This window comes from Belonocnema kinseyi, chromosome 3, assembly GCF_010883055.1.
Source record: "Belonocnema kinseyi isolate 2016_QV_RU_SX_M_011 chromosome 3, B_treatae_v1, whole genome shotgun sequence".
In the NCBI taxonomy this organism is placed as follows: domain Eukaryota; kingdom Metazoa; phylum Arthropoda; class Insecta; order Hymenoptera; family Cynipidae; genus Belonocnema; species Belonocnema kinseyi.
Genome location: NC_046659.1, coordinates 122625608 through 122643325, shown reverse-complemented (window position 1 = coordinate 122643325; position 17718 = coordinate 122625608). Strand labels below are relative to the sequence as shown.

Genomic DNA, 17718 nt, shown 5'->3' with positions numbered 1-17718 from the left:
TAATGCAAATTTAAAAATCCATTATTCCGACAAGTTTTTAAAACAAGGTTTTAAATGTTTTTGGAACAATAATTAATAATCTCGTACAGCAAGTGTCTGAAATTTAAAAAATATACTAACGATTTTGGAGAATTTAATTAGAAAAAGGAGTTGAATTGTATAATTTTAGATTAAAATTTTGAAAATAGGACAATGTCAAGACGTTAAAAATTAAATATTTCAAGATTAGAATACTGGAAATTGGATCATTTAAAATTCAGAGGAATGAAAATTGTATTATTTATAATTAAAAGCGTTGAAAATTAAATAATTAAAGACTGAAAACTTCTGAAGTTGAATAATTTTGCATTGAAAACGATAAAAATTGGACAATTTAATCATGAAAACTTAATTGAATCTTTCTAAGTCGAAGCTTCTGAAATTCTAATATTTTAAATTGCTATTAAACAATAAAATTATAATTTAACATTAAATATAATTTTTTTTTAAATTTCTAAAAGGAAAAAATGAATTGCATTATTCTAAACAAAAAACTTAAAAAATAGTCATTTAAAATGGGAAACATTTCTACTTCAAAAACTAAAACGAATGAGAACTTCATTTAAAACTGAAAAACAATTTAAGTTACAAAAAATAGTAATATTATAACTTTTTTATACTCAAACCTTTAAAAATTTCAATTATTTTAAATGAATTTAAATCATTTAAAAATTAATAGATTTACATAGCTAATTATAGTTTCTAAAATTCAACCAATTCAATTTTCACTGCAAAATTAAAACGTATGAAAGGAAAAATTAAGAATATAGTCTACATCGTGAAAATTCAGAACTTTAAAATTGTAACAATTTAAAATTGCCGAAATTATTAACTTACTGGTGCATCAATTTCAGTTAGATTAATTTTCATCTTTTTTTATTTTAAACTCATTTTTAAATTTCAAATCTCCCTTTAGAATTATTATTATACAGATTCTCGAATGAAATATTTTTCAATTTGAAATGATTTATTTCTTTAAATCTTCAACTAAAAATCGGACAATTTTAAGATTTTACATTGCAAATGAAAATAAAGAACACAAAAAAAAATATTGCTATAATATGACCTCATTTTATAAAATTGCTTTAGAATGGGACATTCAAAACTATAATTATAAATTAAAATTATAGACATTTTAAAAATGATAAATATATTATTAATAAGTATCATCTTATATGTATAGTAACAAGAGACATTTAAAACGATTGAATAGATTTTTTTACTAAAAGATGCGATTTGTGTCAAATGAAAAATCACGTCATTTCCACTGTTCAGAATTGCAGAATTTTAAATATTGCGAGAAATATTGTGAACCATTAAAGTTAAAGTATTATAAACACCCGGTAAAAGTTTCTCCCGGATTTCCCGGTTGGGCGGCCATCAAATGGTTGGACTTTCAATAACCAAATAATTGGATTTCCACGCAAAAAAAATTTTTTTACAAGAATGTTAAATTTCCAACGAATTTTAACGAAACAGTTGCATTTACAACCACATAATTGAACTTTCAATCAAAAGAGAGAAATTTTCAAGAAAAAAGTTAAAGTTCAAACAGGAAAGATGAATTTTCATCCAAAAAGGATAACTTTTTCACCATAAAAGATGAATTTTCAATTTATAAGGACGATTTTCGTCTGCAAAAAGACGATTGATTAACAAAACAGTTGAATTTATGGCTACAAAAGAAGACTTTTAAACAAAATATTTGAATTATCAGCCAAAAAGTCGGATTTTCAAATAAAAGAGATTAAAACTCAACCAAAATCCGTTGCATGTTTAACTGAATAGTTAAAAATTGAAGCGAAGAAGATACATTTTTTAGAGGAGAGTGGTATTATCAGCCTGATAAGTTGAATTTTCAGTCAAAAGAGACGAATTTAAAAAAAAAATACATTAATTTTAAACCAAGCGGTTGAATTATCATACCAAAAAAACTAATTGTCTAGAAGACAGTCAAATTTTCAAGAATAAAGTTAATTTTCAACCAAGAAACATGAATTTTCAACCGAAAAGATTAATTTTCTACCTTAAAACCCAATTACCTTTTAACAAAGCCATTAAATCTTCAACCAAGTAGTCGAATTTTTAACCAAAAAGAGGAAAGAGGAAGTTTCTTGAAAACAGCAGAAAAAGATAAATTCTTTCGTTTTCAAAATGTCCAAATGAAAATGTCCAACTTGAACAAATTAAAACTAGGAATAAGGATTAAAAAAATAAAAAATGGATCAATTTCAAACGCTAGGGATTAAAAATATTCTCAGAATACTGCTTTAATCAGAAATTCTTCAATTTCTAATGTTCTCAATTAAAATATAATCATATTTCTAGTTTTGAATTTGTATTTTAAAAATTTCGTTGCATTTTTTTTACAGTCGAAATAAGTAAAAAAAATCGCACGATTCGAGCCCTGGAATAAAGAGTCGAGAATATAAAATCAACTTACACTGATCATAGCACTAGCAGCAACTCGAAAAAGTGTGGCACGTTCGCTTAGGGCTTTTACTTTTGCCGAAAGTTCATGGGAAATAGGTTCCTGTGTCTCTAAATCACTTATGGCCCTCTGTAGGCCTGTCCCTCTTTTCGTCAATAATTCATTACATTTTTGTAAATGTTCCAAGCGTTCAGTCAAGTCTTTCAGGCTGGAAACTTGATCCACCTTCTGATTCGCGGTACCCTGATATTCTTCCTCTTCTTCTTCTAAAACAATCACTTGAAGTTTTTATTTTACCATTCACCTTAAGAAAATTTTTTAAAATAATTTTATATTTAAATCGATCATTTGAATCATAAAATATCAAGCTACAGGCTTAAGAACTAGGGGCCGTACTTAAATTACTTGACGGATTATAGGCCTTTTCTATAAAACAAAAACTCCCCCCCCCCCTGTCAGGTACCGTAACAAAATATTTCTACCTTCCCTGCTCTTACTGCACGTAATTTATGATACACAAAAGTAATAAGATATGGGACTTGAAATTAATGGAAATTTTTTAAATTAAACATAATTCATGCCAATTTTTCATTTTCCGTGACAATTGATATTCAAATACCAGCATTTTAATATTGTCATGCTTTTATGATAGGATCTCTTATAAACAGAACAAAACAATAATTCAGATAAAAATGTAAATATTCTTAATTTATTTTAGACAAAAAAATGTCTTTTCTAATAAAACAGATAGGTTTTTTTTAATAAAAAAGACAAATTTTCAAAATAAATTTAATTTTCATACAAGAAATAGTTCACGTTTACTTTCAACTCAAAAAAACGAATCCTTAACACAACAGTTGAAATTTCAACGAAAAAGGATGACTTTGATAAGTCTGTTGAATTATCAACCAAATAATTACATTTTTATCCAAGAAAGATGAAATTTCTACAAACAAAGATGAATTTTTAAATTATGAAGATAAATTTTCCACCAAATATTTGAATTTTCATCCGAAAAAAGATTTTAGTTTAACTTTTCAACAATAAAAAATGAATTTTAAATAAAAAGTAAATTTCCCACCAAATATTTGAATTTTCAAACAAACAGTTGCATCTTTATCCAAAAAATGCCATTTATACTAGAATAGATGAATTTAAAAATGAAAGACAAATTTCGACCCAAAAAAAAGTTGGAATTTCATGGAAAAGAAGATTAAGATGTTATTTTTACTGAAATATATGAATTTTTTATTTAAAAAGGCAAATTTGCAAGAACAAAAATAGTTGAATTTTCAACAAAAAAAGATTTCATTTTGTCTTTTCAACATCAAAATATAAGTTTTAAATCAAAAGTAAATTGTTCACCAAATAGTTATATTTTTATCAAAAAGAAGAGGCAATTTCTACTAGAATAGATGAATTTTTGAATTAGAAAGACAAATTTTCAAGAAAAATCGTCGAATTTTCATGAAAAATGAGAGTTGAGATTTTATTTTCACTAAAATATATACATTTTTAAATTAAAAAAGCAAATATTCAAAAAAACAGTTGATTTTTTATGGAAAAGGAGATTTAAGATTTTATTTTTGCTAAAATATATGAATTTTTTAATTATAAAGGCAAATTTGCAAAAAAAAATTGAATTTTCATGGAAAAGGAGATTGCAGTTTGACTTTTCAATATCAAAATATGAGTTTTAAATATAAAGTAAATTATTCACCAAATAGTTGAATTTTCATCCAAATAGTTGCATTTTTGTCAAAAAAAGAAGCAATTTCTACTAGAATAGGTGAATTTTTATATTAAAAAGACAAATTGTCCACAACAACAAAAATAGTTGATTTTTTATGGAAAAAGAGATTCAAGATTGTATTTTTACTAAAATATATGAATTTTTTAATTAAAGAGGCAAATTTGCAAAAAATAGTTGAATTTTCATGGAAAAGGAGATTTCAGTTTGACTTTTCAACATCAAATAATAAGTTTTAATTCAAAAGTAAATTATTCGCCAAATATTTAAATTTTTATCAAAAAGATGCAATTTCTACTAGAATAGATGCATTTTTTAAGTCAAAGACAAATTTTCAACAAAAAAAGTTGAATTTTCATGAAAAATGAGAGTTGAGATCTTATTTTGACTAAAATATATGAATTTTTTAAATAAAGAGGCAAATTTGCGAAAAAATATTTGAATTTTCATGGAAAAGGATATTTCAGTTTGACTTTTCAACATTAAAATATGAGTTTTAAATATACAGTAAATTGTTCACCAAATAGTTGAATTTTCAACCAAACAGTTGCATTTTTATTTTAAAAAATGCAATTTCTAGTAGAATAGATGAATTTTTGAATTAAAAAGACAAATTTTCCAAAAAAATATTTGATTTTTTATGGAAAAGGAGATTTTAATTGTACCTTTTTGAACAACAAAATATCTATTAAAAAAAAAACTCCATTTTTGACGAAATAATTGCATTTTTATCAAACTAGCTGAATTTTCATTGAAAAATTATGGTTTTTGAATAAGATTATTGAATTTTTATTCAAAAAGTTGCAATTTCTAATGAAATAGATAAATTTTCAAATAATACAAATTTTCAAAAAAATATTTGAATTTTCAACCAAAAAAGATTTTACTTGACTTTTCAACGCCAAAATATGAATTTTAATCAAAATTAAAATTTTCTACCAAAATCGATGAATTTTCATCACAAAAAGATAAATTTTCAATAAAACACTTAAAATTTGAATAAAAAAGGATGACTTTTTATTAAAATTGTAAAACCTTCAAACAAAAAATAGAAATGTATAAATAAAAAGATCATCTTCAAGAGGGAGCAGCTGCAAAAAAATAAATAAATACAAGGCCAATTAATTATCAACAAGAATATTATATTAGTGTTACCACAAAACTTAAGAAATATCAAGACAAGGAAAATTAATTACTAACAAGAATATTATAAAGCATTAATAAAAAACTTCATTTTGAAAATTACCTCATATTTCTCTGACCAATTTCTCATTTTTAACCTACAATCTTTTATAAACGGAATACAAACATTTGGAATTAAAATTGAAATATTTCAATCCCATCGGATTCTCTGACTTTTTCAAGATTTTTTCTAAATCCCTGACTTCTCCTTGGTCAATAAAATGACTTTGAATGAAAAATTAATTCCAATGAATGAAAAATTTATTCCAATGAATTAAAAATGAATTCCAGTAAATTTACCAATAGAGTTACTTGTTTTTAAATCGTTGTTGGCTAGGTTCGTTTTTCACTCACCACGTTATTTTTGGCGCGTAAAGTTAAATTCAGATTAAATTTGTATATAATTATTACGATTTATTTGTTTCATCTCCGAATTTTGGAAAAAAGTACCCTTTGAGCTGTTACATACTTTAAATATGGTCCCCAGATGATTTAAAAAAGGTTGGCACAAAAATACCTGATTCCATGGCTTGAATGGCTTTTGCTTTTGCCAATTCGAGAGCAGTGACCCATTGCTGTCGTTGGACTTCGGTGGCTGCTTTTATATGAAACGTTTGTGTAGCACCATTGCTCACGACGAACGTGCAAGCATCCACCGTGTGAATTAAGGCCCCATGTAAAGATATTGTGCCTCGACATGTGTGAGACATCTCGGCTGGATTTCTAAACAGAGAAAAACAAAACGCACATCCTTCTATGATATCGCTACAATGTCCTAAAACTTGGAATGGCATAGTGAGATTTAGATTCAAGTTTTTGGTCGATTATGTTGAGTATAGAATAGGACTGAATAAGCAAATACCTCACCCAGCACTAACTGAATCAGTAGACAAGTGTTAAAAAGATGAGTTTTTGATTAGCACGTAGAAAATAAGTGATAAATTAGTATGTACGTGTGCAAAGAACATTACTGCTAAGTTATCATCAGCTTTGTGTGTTAAAGCCCCCATTTTATAAAAGGCTCCAAGGCATCAATCACCGACTAAACATGCACAATTGTTTAAGTAACATGCATTCTAATTTATGAATTTAATTTTTTTTTTTTAACAAGAAAAATCTCCCTGGTTTGATTAAGTTGGAACATTTTAAAGCAACATCTCTCTTTTGTGTAGAAATTTTAAGGACAAACATTTATTATATCTGAATGAAATAAGAATTTATTTTGAAAAAAAGTCAATAACTAAATCACTGGATTCCACAAGAATAACTAAAATCTAAGCATTTTTAAGTTATTTATCTAATCTATAACATTTAGTATCAACTAGAAACTGGATGAGTGAAATGACTGTCATCTAATCTCTAATTCAAAGAATGCACTATATAAATTCATATATTTCCTGTAACGAATCGATTTCCTGTAGGGCATATTTTTCCATACAACGATAGTTAAAAACTCGCTCTAAAAATAGTTAAATAAGGTAAACAAGACTATAAATATTTTTGAGTGTTTGCGGTTGCGATTGCTGTAGAAGTGAATGGTGCTAAACTTGGAAAATGATTTTAGGTAGAATTTGATGCAGGCATTCATTAATAACAACAAGAATTCGAAACCTTGATCCTCTGTGCAATTGTAAACAATATCTCTAATATTACATTATGTAACTACATGACTGTAGTAGAAATGCAGGTGCAAAGTGGCTGATTGCATAACAGTTTTAAAAGTAATTGACACTCTGAATTACATGACGAATGCAGTTAAACAATGACGTAGGAAAAAACAAAACAAATTCAAACATGTTGGACAAAAATACAAGAAAAGAAGACAGAACGAGGCAGGATACAAAATCTTGAAGGCAGATGAATATACACAAACCAAGGAAAACGAGAAGGAGCAACTCGCCGGAGAAATTAATGACCGCATTAACATAGAATAGAATGGAGTGAAAGGATTACATTTTTTTGGACCAAACAAAAATCTAGAATTTCGCTTTTGTGTTAAGATTTTTTTTTTTCAAGGAGGGTCAGGATTTCGGCGGTTTAATTTTTGTTTACTTACTCGGAGGCCCTGCCAGCCCTCCGCTTGCGTCGCGTAGATATCTTTGGCCCCCCTGTCGGTTCAGCCCTAAACAATCCATAAAACAAATAGGCCCTTGTTCACTTTGCGTACAACTTTTTAAAACAATTTTTCTAATCATTTTGTATAATTTTGATTTTTAATCGTTTAATTTAGATTTGGGATGAATATGTGTTAGGCGAGTACCCAATAGTAAAAGAAAGAAAAAGAAAGTACATAATTTAGAAGAGAAGTGGGAAAGGAAACGTATAATATATACTGAGTAAAAAATATATTCGAAAATAAAATGTAGTTTTAGATTTTTTGATTGTTTAGTATGTAACAGTCTGTTTTTTGTGCAGTATTGTTTTGATTTTGTACTAATGGAACTTGAAAAATCGATACATTTTTTGGGAACTCTGGCCTTCAAGAATCTGAAAATAGTACATTTATTAGACGTGCACATTAATAAAATGACATCGTTAATGGAATCATGAAATACTTTTGAGGATGAGTCGAAAAACTCTTATACCTATATGTCATAATTGTGATAAGTGCATGAAAAAAATGAATGTCAGCTTGTTTTGTGAAAAACATTCATGTGTTAAGTATGCACTATTTTTAATACCACTTTTTATATTCATCATTAAAGACAGTCACAAAAAGATTATTAATTGGTTTGCCTTTTGCAATTAACATTTAGTAACAAAAGTAAATGATCTAATTACAATACAAAATATTCAAGAGAAAAAATTGCACGTAATATTTTGTATACATCAGGGATCACAGCGCAAAAGGATCTCAAAAAATATTTTTAAGTACTGTTAGATGATTAATTCACTATTTATGAAATTAAAGAATTTATTTCAAATGATTGGATATACTTAAATCGTTGTAAATTCATTCGTAACGATGTACGAAAGGCCGACAAAAAATAAAATTGTTTAAATAAATAATTTTTGTATGTTTAAAATCGTCCTTATAAGCAAGAATGCGTTTTCTGTTTAAATAATTACTATTATATAATTAAATTGTGATACGCCTAATATGATTTATCTTTAAAGCTTGATTTAAATCCTAAATAGTTTTTATTCGGCAAACTAAACATTTAAATTTTTTTGATTGGTTAGATTTAAAGATGAAATTTTAGACTTAAGTCGCATTACTTTAAATTTTTTAAATTAGAATATTTAACTTTACCGTTGATGAACTGAAATATTCCATTATTCACCGATTTAACTTTGTGATTTTCAATTAAAAAGAGTTCACCTTCTAATATTTCCTTTAAATATTTCTATATACTTTTTAACTATTCCATTCTTACACTGGATAACAACTTCTACTTTCGGATTTCACACTTTCAATAGTTTTAAAATGTTTCAGCTTCAAGTTTTTTTTATACGTGTTTATTTTTACTGGACTAAAGTTTTCAGCACTTGAAACTTGTTTCACTCATATAGTTGGAATATATTTTTAAATACTTTAATATTATACAGATGAATTTCAATATATTCATAAACGTACCTAGAGCTATATTACTAGCTCAATAGTATATATGGGTGTAAAAAAAAAATTGTTTGAATGATACAAATTAATTAAAAATAATTTTATAAATTTAAAAAAGTTTAATTAACTATAATAAATAAATATGTCTTGACAACAGACTTTACATGTCAAAATAATCAAAAAACAGGGAAAATAAGTACATTTTTAACGACAATATGGGGATAAATTGCTTTAAATAAAATTAATATATTAAGTCCAATGTTCAAAACTTTAATTTTCTAACAAAGACCAATTTTCATAGAAATACATACATTTTCAACTAAAAGAAATTAAACATAAAACGTAATAGTTCAATTTTTAGTTGATAAATTAATTTTTTTTAAATTAAGTTTTAACCGAAGAGAGAAATTTTCCAATAAAATTTCATTTTTAAGCAAAAAGTTAAATTTTCTAGCAAAATAGTTATATTTTCAACGCAAAAAGATGAATTTACAACAAAAAATGATGATTTTTTAACAAAATTTTTGAATTTTAAACCAAATAATGAAATTTGAAACGAAAAAAGATGAATTTTAAATCAAAAATATAATAGTAGATTTTTTAAATTTCAAATGTGTGAACTTTCAAACAAAAATAGTTGCATTTTCTCTTTGGGTTCTATTAATTCAGTTCTCATACGATAACGAATAGTAGTTTTAATACACATTGAAGTTCATTTTTAATACTTTAAAAAGAATGCTAGAAAATTGGAAATTTTACATAAAAAATGAATATGAAGTTAATTTTTCACTGCGCACTTTGTGATTTTAGACTTCACACTTTTAAATACAGATTAATGATCTTTTCCAGGGTAAGAAATAATTAAGTTTTTCCGGGTCTCTCTTTTTTATATGAAATACTAGTTTGTTATACACGTATGAAATTAGCCATTTCATTTTTATTGGCTGAAAATTTTTAACGAAAGGAAAACCATAAATAAACAAATTCTTAATTTTTTGCGAGCATAAGCCGTCTTTGTAAATTCTTTCGGAATAATGTAAAACATTTGAAAATTTTTAGAATCCTTGAAATCTTTGAGAAATTTTTATCAGGTCTTGAAAAATGTTTGTAAAATCTTTAAAATCTTTGAAATATATGTAAAATATTTCTTTACTATTTGTTTATGAAAACTTTCGAAATCTTCTCAAATTTGTTGAAACCTATTGAAATCGTTTAAAAGTTTTGAAATCTGGTGTAATATAATAAAAAACTCTAAATCTACTGTACCTTTTCAAATATTTGAAATTCATTGAATCTTTTGAAATCCTTATGAATTCTTTGAAATATTTGTGAAATATTTTGCATTCATTTGAAATCACTGGATTATTTGAAATATTTGTGACATCTTCTAAAAAATTTTGAATTTGATTAAAATGTTTGAAATGTTTTTAAATCTGCTGTACTGCACCCGTTTGTAAATAATTTTCTGAAACCTGTGAAATTCTTGTAAAACATTCAAAAAAATGTGTATATTGTTTGAAATCTTTGACATATTTTGCAATCTGGTTTATTATAATCATATTATAATCTTATTAAAATCTTTAAAATCCTGGAAACCTTTTTAAAGTTTAAAAATCTTGGTGAAATATTCGAAATATTTCTTTTTAACGCCTTTTTCAAATCTTCGTGAAAAGTTCGAAATCTTTTTAATTTGGTGTACAAGCCCTTTTCCAATCTTTGAATTCTTTATGAAATGTTCAACATTTTTGTAACATCTTTTAAATATAGTGTACACGCCTACTTTGAATCATTGAAATCCTTGAAATATTTGTGAAATATTTCTTAAATCTTGGTTTGATAAATTTTTAGTATTCATTGAAATCAATAAAATATTTGAAATCTTTGTGAAATAATTACAAGAAAATTTGAAATCGTTTTAAATCTTTCAATTGCTAAAAATGTTGAAAGTTTTAAACTCGTTGTAAAAAGTTCCGACTTTGTAAAATCTTTGAAACCTGGTGTGCAGGCCTTTTCGAAGTCTCTGAAATCTGTGAAATATTTTTGAACTCCTGAAAATCCTTTTAAATATTTTAAAATCTTTGAAATATTTTTTTGACTTTTAAAATCAGGTGTGCACTCAAAAATCCGTTGTATGTCCACGGCTCATTTAAATTCTAAATCTGTATTAACATCGATATTTTCAACTAATAAATTTTATAATCTGTAGTTGAATATTACAAAAAAAATCTATACTTTACCATTGTATATTAGCGGAGAAGAAATTAAAAACGTATAGAATTATTCATAATATTAAAGTATGTTCATTGCAATCTATAAAATAATTTGTACAGTCTACAAAAAGAGCATTGAAACAAACAAACAAATAATTCAAATACAAGGGTTTCGTGAAAAATTCAAGATTCCCGGTTTTCATGTTTAAAAAAAATAAAGATCACTGGACACCCTGAATACTTCAAGAGAAATGGGAAAAAGTAAAAAATTTTCGAGAATAGGTGAAAAAGGAAAATTTAACAACAATGGGGAAATAGGGGAAGAACTGTGATTCCTGACATATTATTGCAAAAAAACGTTTTGTTTAAACTGTAATACATATGAGCTGTATCCATACATAAGAACTCCAAAGCCTCTTATTTGCATAATGTCTTTGTTTTTATGCAAATCTTCAATGATAGTAAATAAAATTTCTACAGAAAAGAAATGTTTCTTTTTTGATTAAAATAAGTAAATTCTAAACCTTTCTCGAATATTTAATCGTTTAAAGTTTCAACATCTGTCAAACGTATATCATTCAGGGTTAATTATAGACATGAAAATGCAAAACATAGCTGCTGGGAAAATAGATTCTTCTCTACAATTTTCACAAAATACTTAGCATTTACGTAAGAAGTAATAGAGGATAATTAATTTTTGTTTAAAAGTAATTACTGCCAAATCAGATTTCAAACATCGTTTAGAATTTCTCTCATTAGGAAAAGATTTTTAATATGACAATAATGACCTTTTTCATTTACAAAATTCTAGATGATGTATTGTTGAATATAAAAAAAATGGTTGAATGTAAACATTCTATTAATAATTGTGTCCCATACACTGTTTTGAATAATAGCACTTGTATAGTCTGTGACCCACTTCCGCGAAACTACGTTTCCTCTAATATGCACAATCCTCTCGGACAAAAACAAATTTTATCAGTATATGCGAAGGGCCTTTATTACAGAAAATGATAAATATAAATCGTCAACAATTGTTTTACAAACTGTCAATACAAAATTGTTGCTGCCAAGGGCAGCTGATTTCAAGTGTTTCAAACGGTTTCAAGACAAAAGTGCATGTATTTTATTCGTATAAAAAATACAAAGACGCTGCAAATGAAATCTGTTTTAGTAACCAAATTAATGAATTTTGAGCGAAAAATGTAGGCAATTTGTGCCAATCCTTCGCCTCCAAACGTGGAGCGGGATTATTTCGTACGTTAAAAGGATTTAAACAGGGTAAAGACTGTAGAAAGACAGAATCGCTAAACAACTTTGAATTAGCCAAGAAAGTAGCTAATATAAATTCGAAATAGAGGGCTGCGATTAAAAGTGTTAGTTTTTACGTCGAAACTTCGAAAATATATCATGTCATAAAATACCTGTAGTATGACAGAAGGCCATTTGACAGGACAAACCATCTGCGCTGATAACCTTTCAGATAGTTGGTCCATTTGAAAAGCCAATCCTTCATCTCGCCCGAGCCGTGTTGGATTTTCGCGTCACCCATCATAAACTTGCACGACGCAGCACTATTTTTTTATTATGAATTAAAACACCGTGGAGTACACGTTCACATCATCCGTATTGCACAGCCACCATTTTGCAATTCCCGCAATCCACGGATCGTGTACGTGGCAAGACCGGCAACGGCGAAATCTTCTTCTGCTACTTCTTGTTGCTTAGTGGCAGCACTTTCGCACAGCGGTAAAATTTGAAACTTAATTTACTTAAAATCTTACACAATGCAATGTGTTAATTATTATTAGGTAACAATAGCAATTTAACGAATTTATGTGAAAGAAGATGGGGGGGGGGGCTCCCTTTATGATTCAAAAGAACTTTTCAAATTGAATATAACAAGACGATAAATTCAACTTTATTGATATTTTTCAATTATAGTGTATACTTCCATAAAAAAACTTGAAAGCACATGTTAATTAGGGCCGTACATAAGTTGTGTAGTCTTTTGGGTCGTGGTGGGGGGGGGGGATTCTTCTATACGGTCTTATATGGAGTACATTTTTGGTTAAAAATTAATCTTTTTACATTAAAAATTCGTTGGATGTTGAATTATTTTATTAAAAATTCATTTTTTTTGGTTGAAGATTCATAAATTTAGTTAAAAATTTAACTGTATGGTTGAAAATTAATTTTTTTGGTAAAAATTCAAGTGCTTGGTAGAAAATTCGCATTTTTGGCTTGAAAACTCAACAATTTTATAGAAAATTCAACTGGTTTGTCGAAAATTTGTCCTTTTGACTTAAAAATTCAACAACTTGATAAAAAATTCAACTATTCGGTAGAAAATTCAACTTATTGTAGAGAATTCGCTTAACTAAATAAACAATTATTTGTTTTTTTTTTCAATGAAAATTTAACTATTCCATTTTTGGTTTAAGAGTGATCTTTTTTTAACTAAAAATGCAACTACTTGGTTGAAAAGTCGTCTCTTTTCGTAGAAAATTAATGTTATTGTTTGCAAATTCAATTACTAAGTTACAATCGTATGTATTTTGTTGAAAATTCGTCTTTTTTTGGAAAGGAATTCATTTTTTTGGCTAAAAATGCAACTGTCTGGTTTAAAATTAATCTGCTTTAGTGGAGGATTTACGTCCTTTGTTGAAAATTCCTCTTTTTTAGTTAAATTCAGTTTTTTTTTAAATAAAAAATTAATATCTTTTTTGTTGAAATATCAATTATTATATTTGTTGCAGAAAATTCGTCTTTTCAAATCGAAAATTCAAATATACTTTAAATAAAAACGTTAAAATATTGAAGACTTCAATTAAAATGCTACAGAACTAAAATACCATTTTATATTTTATATTTGTACGTTATTTTTTGGCAAATGCTATGTTTCAGCGTGCTGTAGCGCATCCACAGACACACACACACACGTCCCAACGTGCGTATTTATATGCGGATTACTTGGCCTAATCCCAGTTACAACAGTGGAATACAGTTTTTGGTGAATTTTCTACCCCCCCCCCCCCCTCCATTGTCACATCTTGACAATAAGAGCAGATAAGAATCTGTGACATTGTCACAGACTGTCATAATTCAGCCCCCCCCCCCCCAACTGTGAAATACTTTATGGAAGCTCCCTATGCTTAAAAGTGGATTACTTAAGATTAATTGCCCATATTTGTGATTACTGTGTATTACAAATGTACAAAAGTGGATTACCTATGGTTAAAAGTGGATTATCTAGCATTGCAAGTAAATTGCCTAAGATTACAAGTGTACTGCCTAAAATGACACGCCCATTAACTGGATTACTATATGTATGGCAATTGGATTACCCAGGATTACAAGTGGATTACCTATGGTTATAAGACTTATAAGGGGATTATCCAGTATTGCAAGTGAATTGCCTGCGATTACAATAAGTGGCCTAAAGATTATTCGGAATTATTGGATCATTGTGCATTACAATGGGATTACCGCAGATTTACAAATGGATTACTCATGTGTATTTCACTTTTGAATATTGCGTATTAAGATAGGATTACTGCAAATTAAATGTTGATTAATGCATACTAAAAGTGGATCACATAGAATTATAAGTGCATTTCTGCATATTACACACTGATTATCCAGAATGACAAGTGGATTGCATATAGGATTATAAGTATATTAACCGGATTACTTATAGATTATACGAAAGTGTATTTGTTGCAATACAGCGAATTACAAGTGCTTAGCCCAGGAGTACAAGTGGATCCCCGGGGATTGTAAATTAATTACCTAGGGATTAAGAGTGGATTACCTATGGGCATAGATGGATTATCTAGAATTATAAGTGAATTTCATAGAAGTACAGGTTAACTACCTAAGATTACACGAGATAACATGTATTCTTCAGGATTACGAGCGCATTATCGAGGATTATAAGTAGATTACATAGGATTACAACTGGATTACATATAATAACAAATGGATTTCATAGGATTACAGATGGATTACCTAGGGTTAAAAGTGGATTATTTAGGATTACAAGAGAATTACCTAGGATTAAAAGTGGATTACTGTATATTACAAGTGCAACGGCTATAATTATATATGTGGATTATAAGTGTATTACTCAGATAACACGTACATTACTCGGCATTACAATTCCCTCAGATTACAAATGAATTAGTTGGATGAAACCGGATTTCCTAGGAATGCAAGTAGACTACCTAGGATTACACTCGAATTAATTGGATTAATCTAGTTTACAATTCAATTATCGCGAATAACAAGTGAAAAGTGGATAAGCTGTAATCATAAGTGTATTAATTGTATTAACTCCGATTACAAGTATATTACCACGGCTTACAAGTGCATTACATTGGATTACAAGTGGATTAATTGGATTAACTAGGATGACAAGTGGATTAAGTCGATTTCCGTGGATTATAAGTGAATTACAGCTGATAACAAGTGTACTAACAGGATTACAGGTGGACTAACTAGGATTGCACGCCAATTAATTAGATTACTGCGTATTACAAATGGATTACTGCACATTAAAAATGAATTATCTAGGATTAAAACTGGATTACCTAGGATCATGAGATGATTACAATTGTAATTATCAGATTACCGCGAATTATAAGTGGATTACAAATGGATTGCATAGGGTCAAAAGTAGATTATCCAGGATCACAATAGAATTATCTTGGATTACAAGTGGACTACTTAATATTAGTGCGGATTAATGGGATTACTGTGTATTACAATTGGATTAGAAGTGTACTATCCAGATAACAAATACATTAGTCGGCATTGCAATTACCGAGAATTACAAATGGATTAGTTGGATAAAACAGGATTACCTAGGATTGCAAGTAGACTACCTAGAACTGCTCTCGAATTAATTGCATTAATCCAGTTTAGTGTAATAATTATATAGGGTCATCATATGGGTTTTCGTGAGAAATGTTTCAGACAAAAGTTTCAGGGTTTTGGACGAGGATCTGAATGGTGGCCTTGAATCTGATCTTGGCGTTGACCTTCAAGGTTATTTCAAGGTCAACTGTTATTTTTCAAATGAAACCCCCTATTTTTGACACCTCTAATCGAAAGAACGCAAAATTTTACGTTTATATATGCATCAAGGTCATGTAACCCGATGACCTTCGAGGTCATTCCAGGGTTGTATAATAGATTGGCACATTGACAAGCTGTGCATGGACAGCGATTTGAACATTTGCTGTAAAGCGGTCACATACGGTCTTTTTTTGTGATGTGACCTACTATAAATCTCGCCTTAGCTGGCCGGATCCACGCACGAACTTTTGTTTGTGGTCTGATGAGACCATCTCGCCTTAGCTGTCCGGATCCACATACGACCTTTTTTTTGTGGATTGACAAGAGCCTCAACGGAGTTCGCCTCTGCTGGCCGCATCTACATAGGGTTTTTTTTGGTGGACTGATGAGACCTACGATTGATCTCGCCTTAGTCGACTGGATCTGGATACAATGCTTAAATATTTTTTTTAAACGCATATTTTCGCTGGTCATCGGCTCACATGACCTTGACGCATATATAAACGTAAAATTTTGCGTTCTTTCGATCGGCGGTCTCAAAAATAGGGGTTTCCATTTGAAAAATAAAAGTTGACCTTGAAATAACCTTGAAGGTCAACGCCAAGGTCAGCTTCAAGGTCACCATCGAGATCCTCGTCCAAAATCTGAAACTTTTGTGTGAAACATTTCTCATGTGTATTACTTCGGATTACAAATGGATTAATGGGATTAAAACAGACTATAAGCGGATCGCCGTGAATAACTAGTATATATGTTTCCGGTTTAAAATTATATTGCCGAGGATAAAAATTCGTTTATCTAGGATTAGAATTAAATCGTAAGTGTATTTATTCGAATTAAAAATGTATTACTCAAAATTACAAGTAGGTTATTTTGTATTACAAGTAGAGTACCTGGGATTACAAGTGGATTAACTTGATAACGCAGGATGACAAGTAGATTAGTCGGATTGCTTCGCATTTTAAATGAATTACAGGGGATAAATGTGGATTAAAAGGATTACCAGCGGATTATTGGATGACTCCAGACGACAAGTTAATTAACTGGGATTACACGTAGATAACCAGGGATTACAAGTGGTTCATATAGTATTATAAGTGGATTATATAGTAGTAAAAGTGGATTATATAGTAATATAAGTGGATTACCATTGATTACTTGGAACGATTCGGATTACAAGTAGATTGCCTGAAATTACCAATCGATTACTTTAGATTAGCTGAGGTTACAAGTAAATTTCCGTGGATCACAATTGGGTTATCTAGGATTTCACTCAATTAACTAGATGATTCTGATTTATTTACCCTCGGTTATAACTCATTGCATTTTTCTTCGATGACATTTCAATTAACTGATTAATATATAAACATCAAATAAAGCTAAAATGGCAATACATAATTCTATATTTGTACCGACTGTACTATACGGTAGCGAGACATGGACTTATCAAGAAAAAGATAAGAGTAAA

General features: G+C 28.5%; 1 protein-coding gene across 4 annotated transcripts in view; it reads right to left on the bottom strand.

The window, feature by feature from the left end:
- LOC117168699 (oxysterol-binding protein 1) overlaps positions 1–12827 on the bottom strand; it is a 56779-nt gene extending 43952 nt beyond the window's left edge. Inside the window, exons 1-4 of one of the 4 annotated variants that reach the window (XM_033354385.1) lie at positions 12596–12827; positions 7459–7524; positions 5920–6125; positions 2483–2748 (exon numbers count right to left, since the gene is read on the bottom strand). In XM_033354385.1, coding sequence (XP_033210276.1) covers positions 2483–2748; positions 5920–6125; positions 7459–7524; positions 12596–12726 — 669 coding nt within the window. In that variant the 5' untranslated portion in view covers positions 12727–12827. The remainder of the gene's footprint in view (positions 1–2482; positions 2749–5919; positions 6126–7458; positions 7525–12595) is intronic. The other 3 variants (XM_033354386.1, XM_033354387.1, XM_033354388.1) reach the window with 3 other exon arrangements.
- Between the last annotated feature and the right edge of the window lie 4891 nt (positions 12828–17718).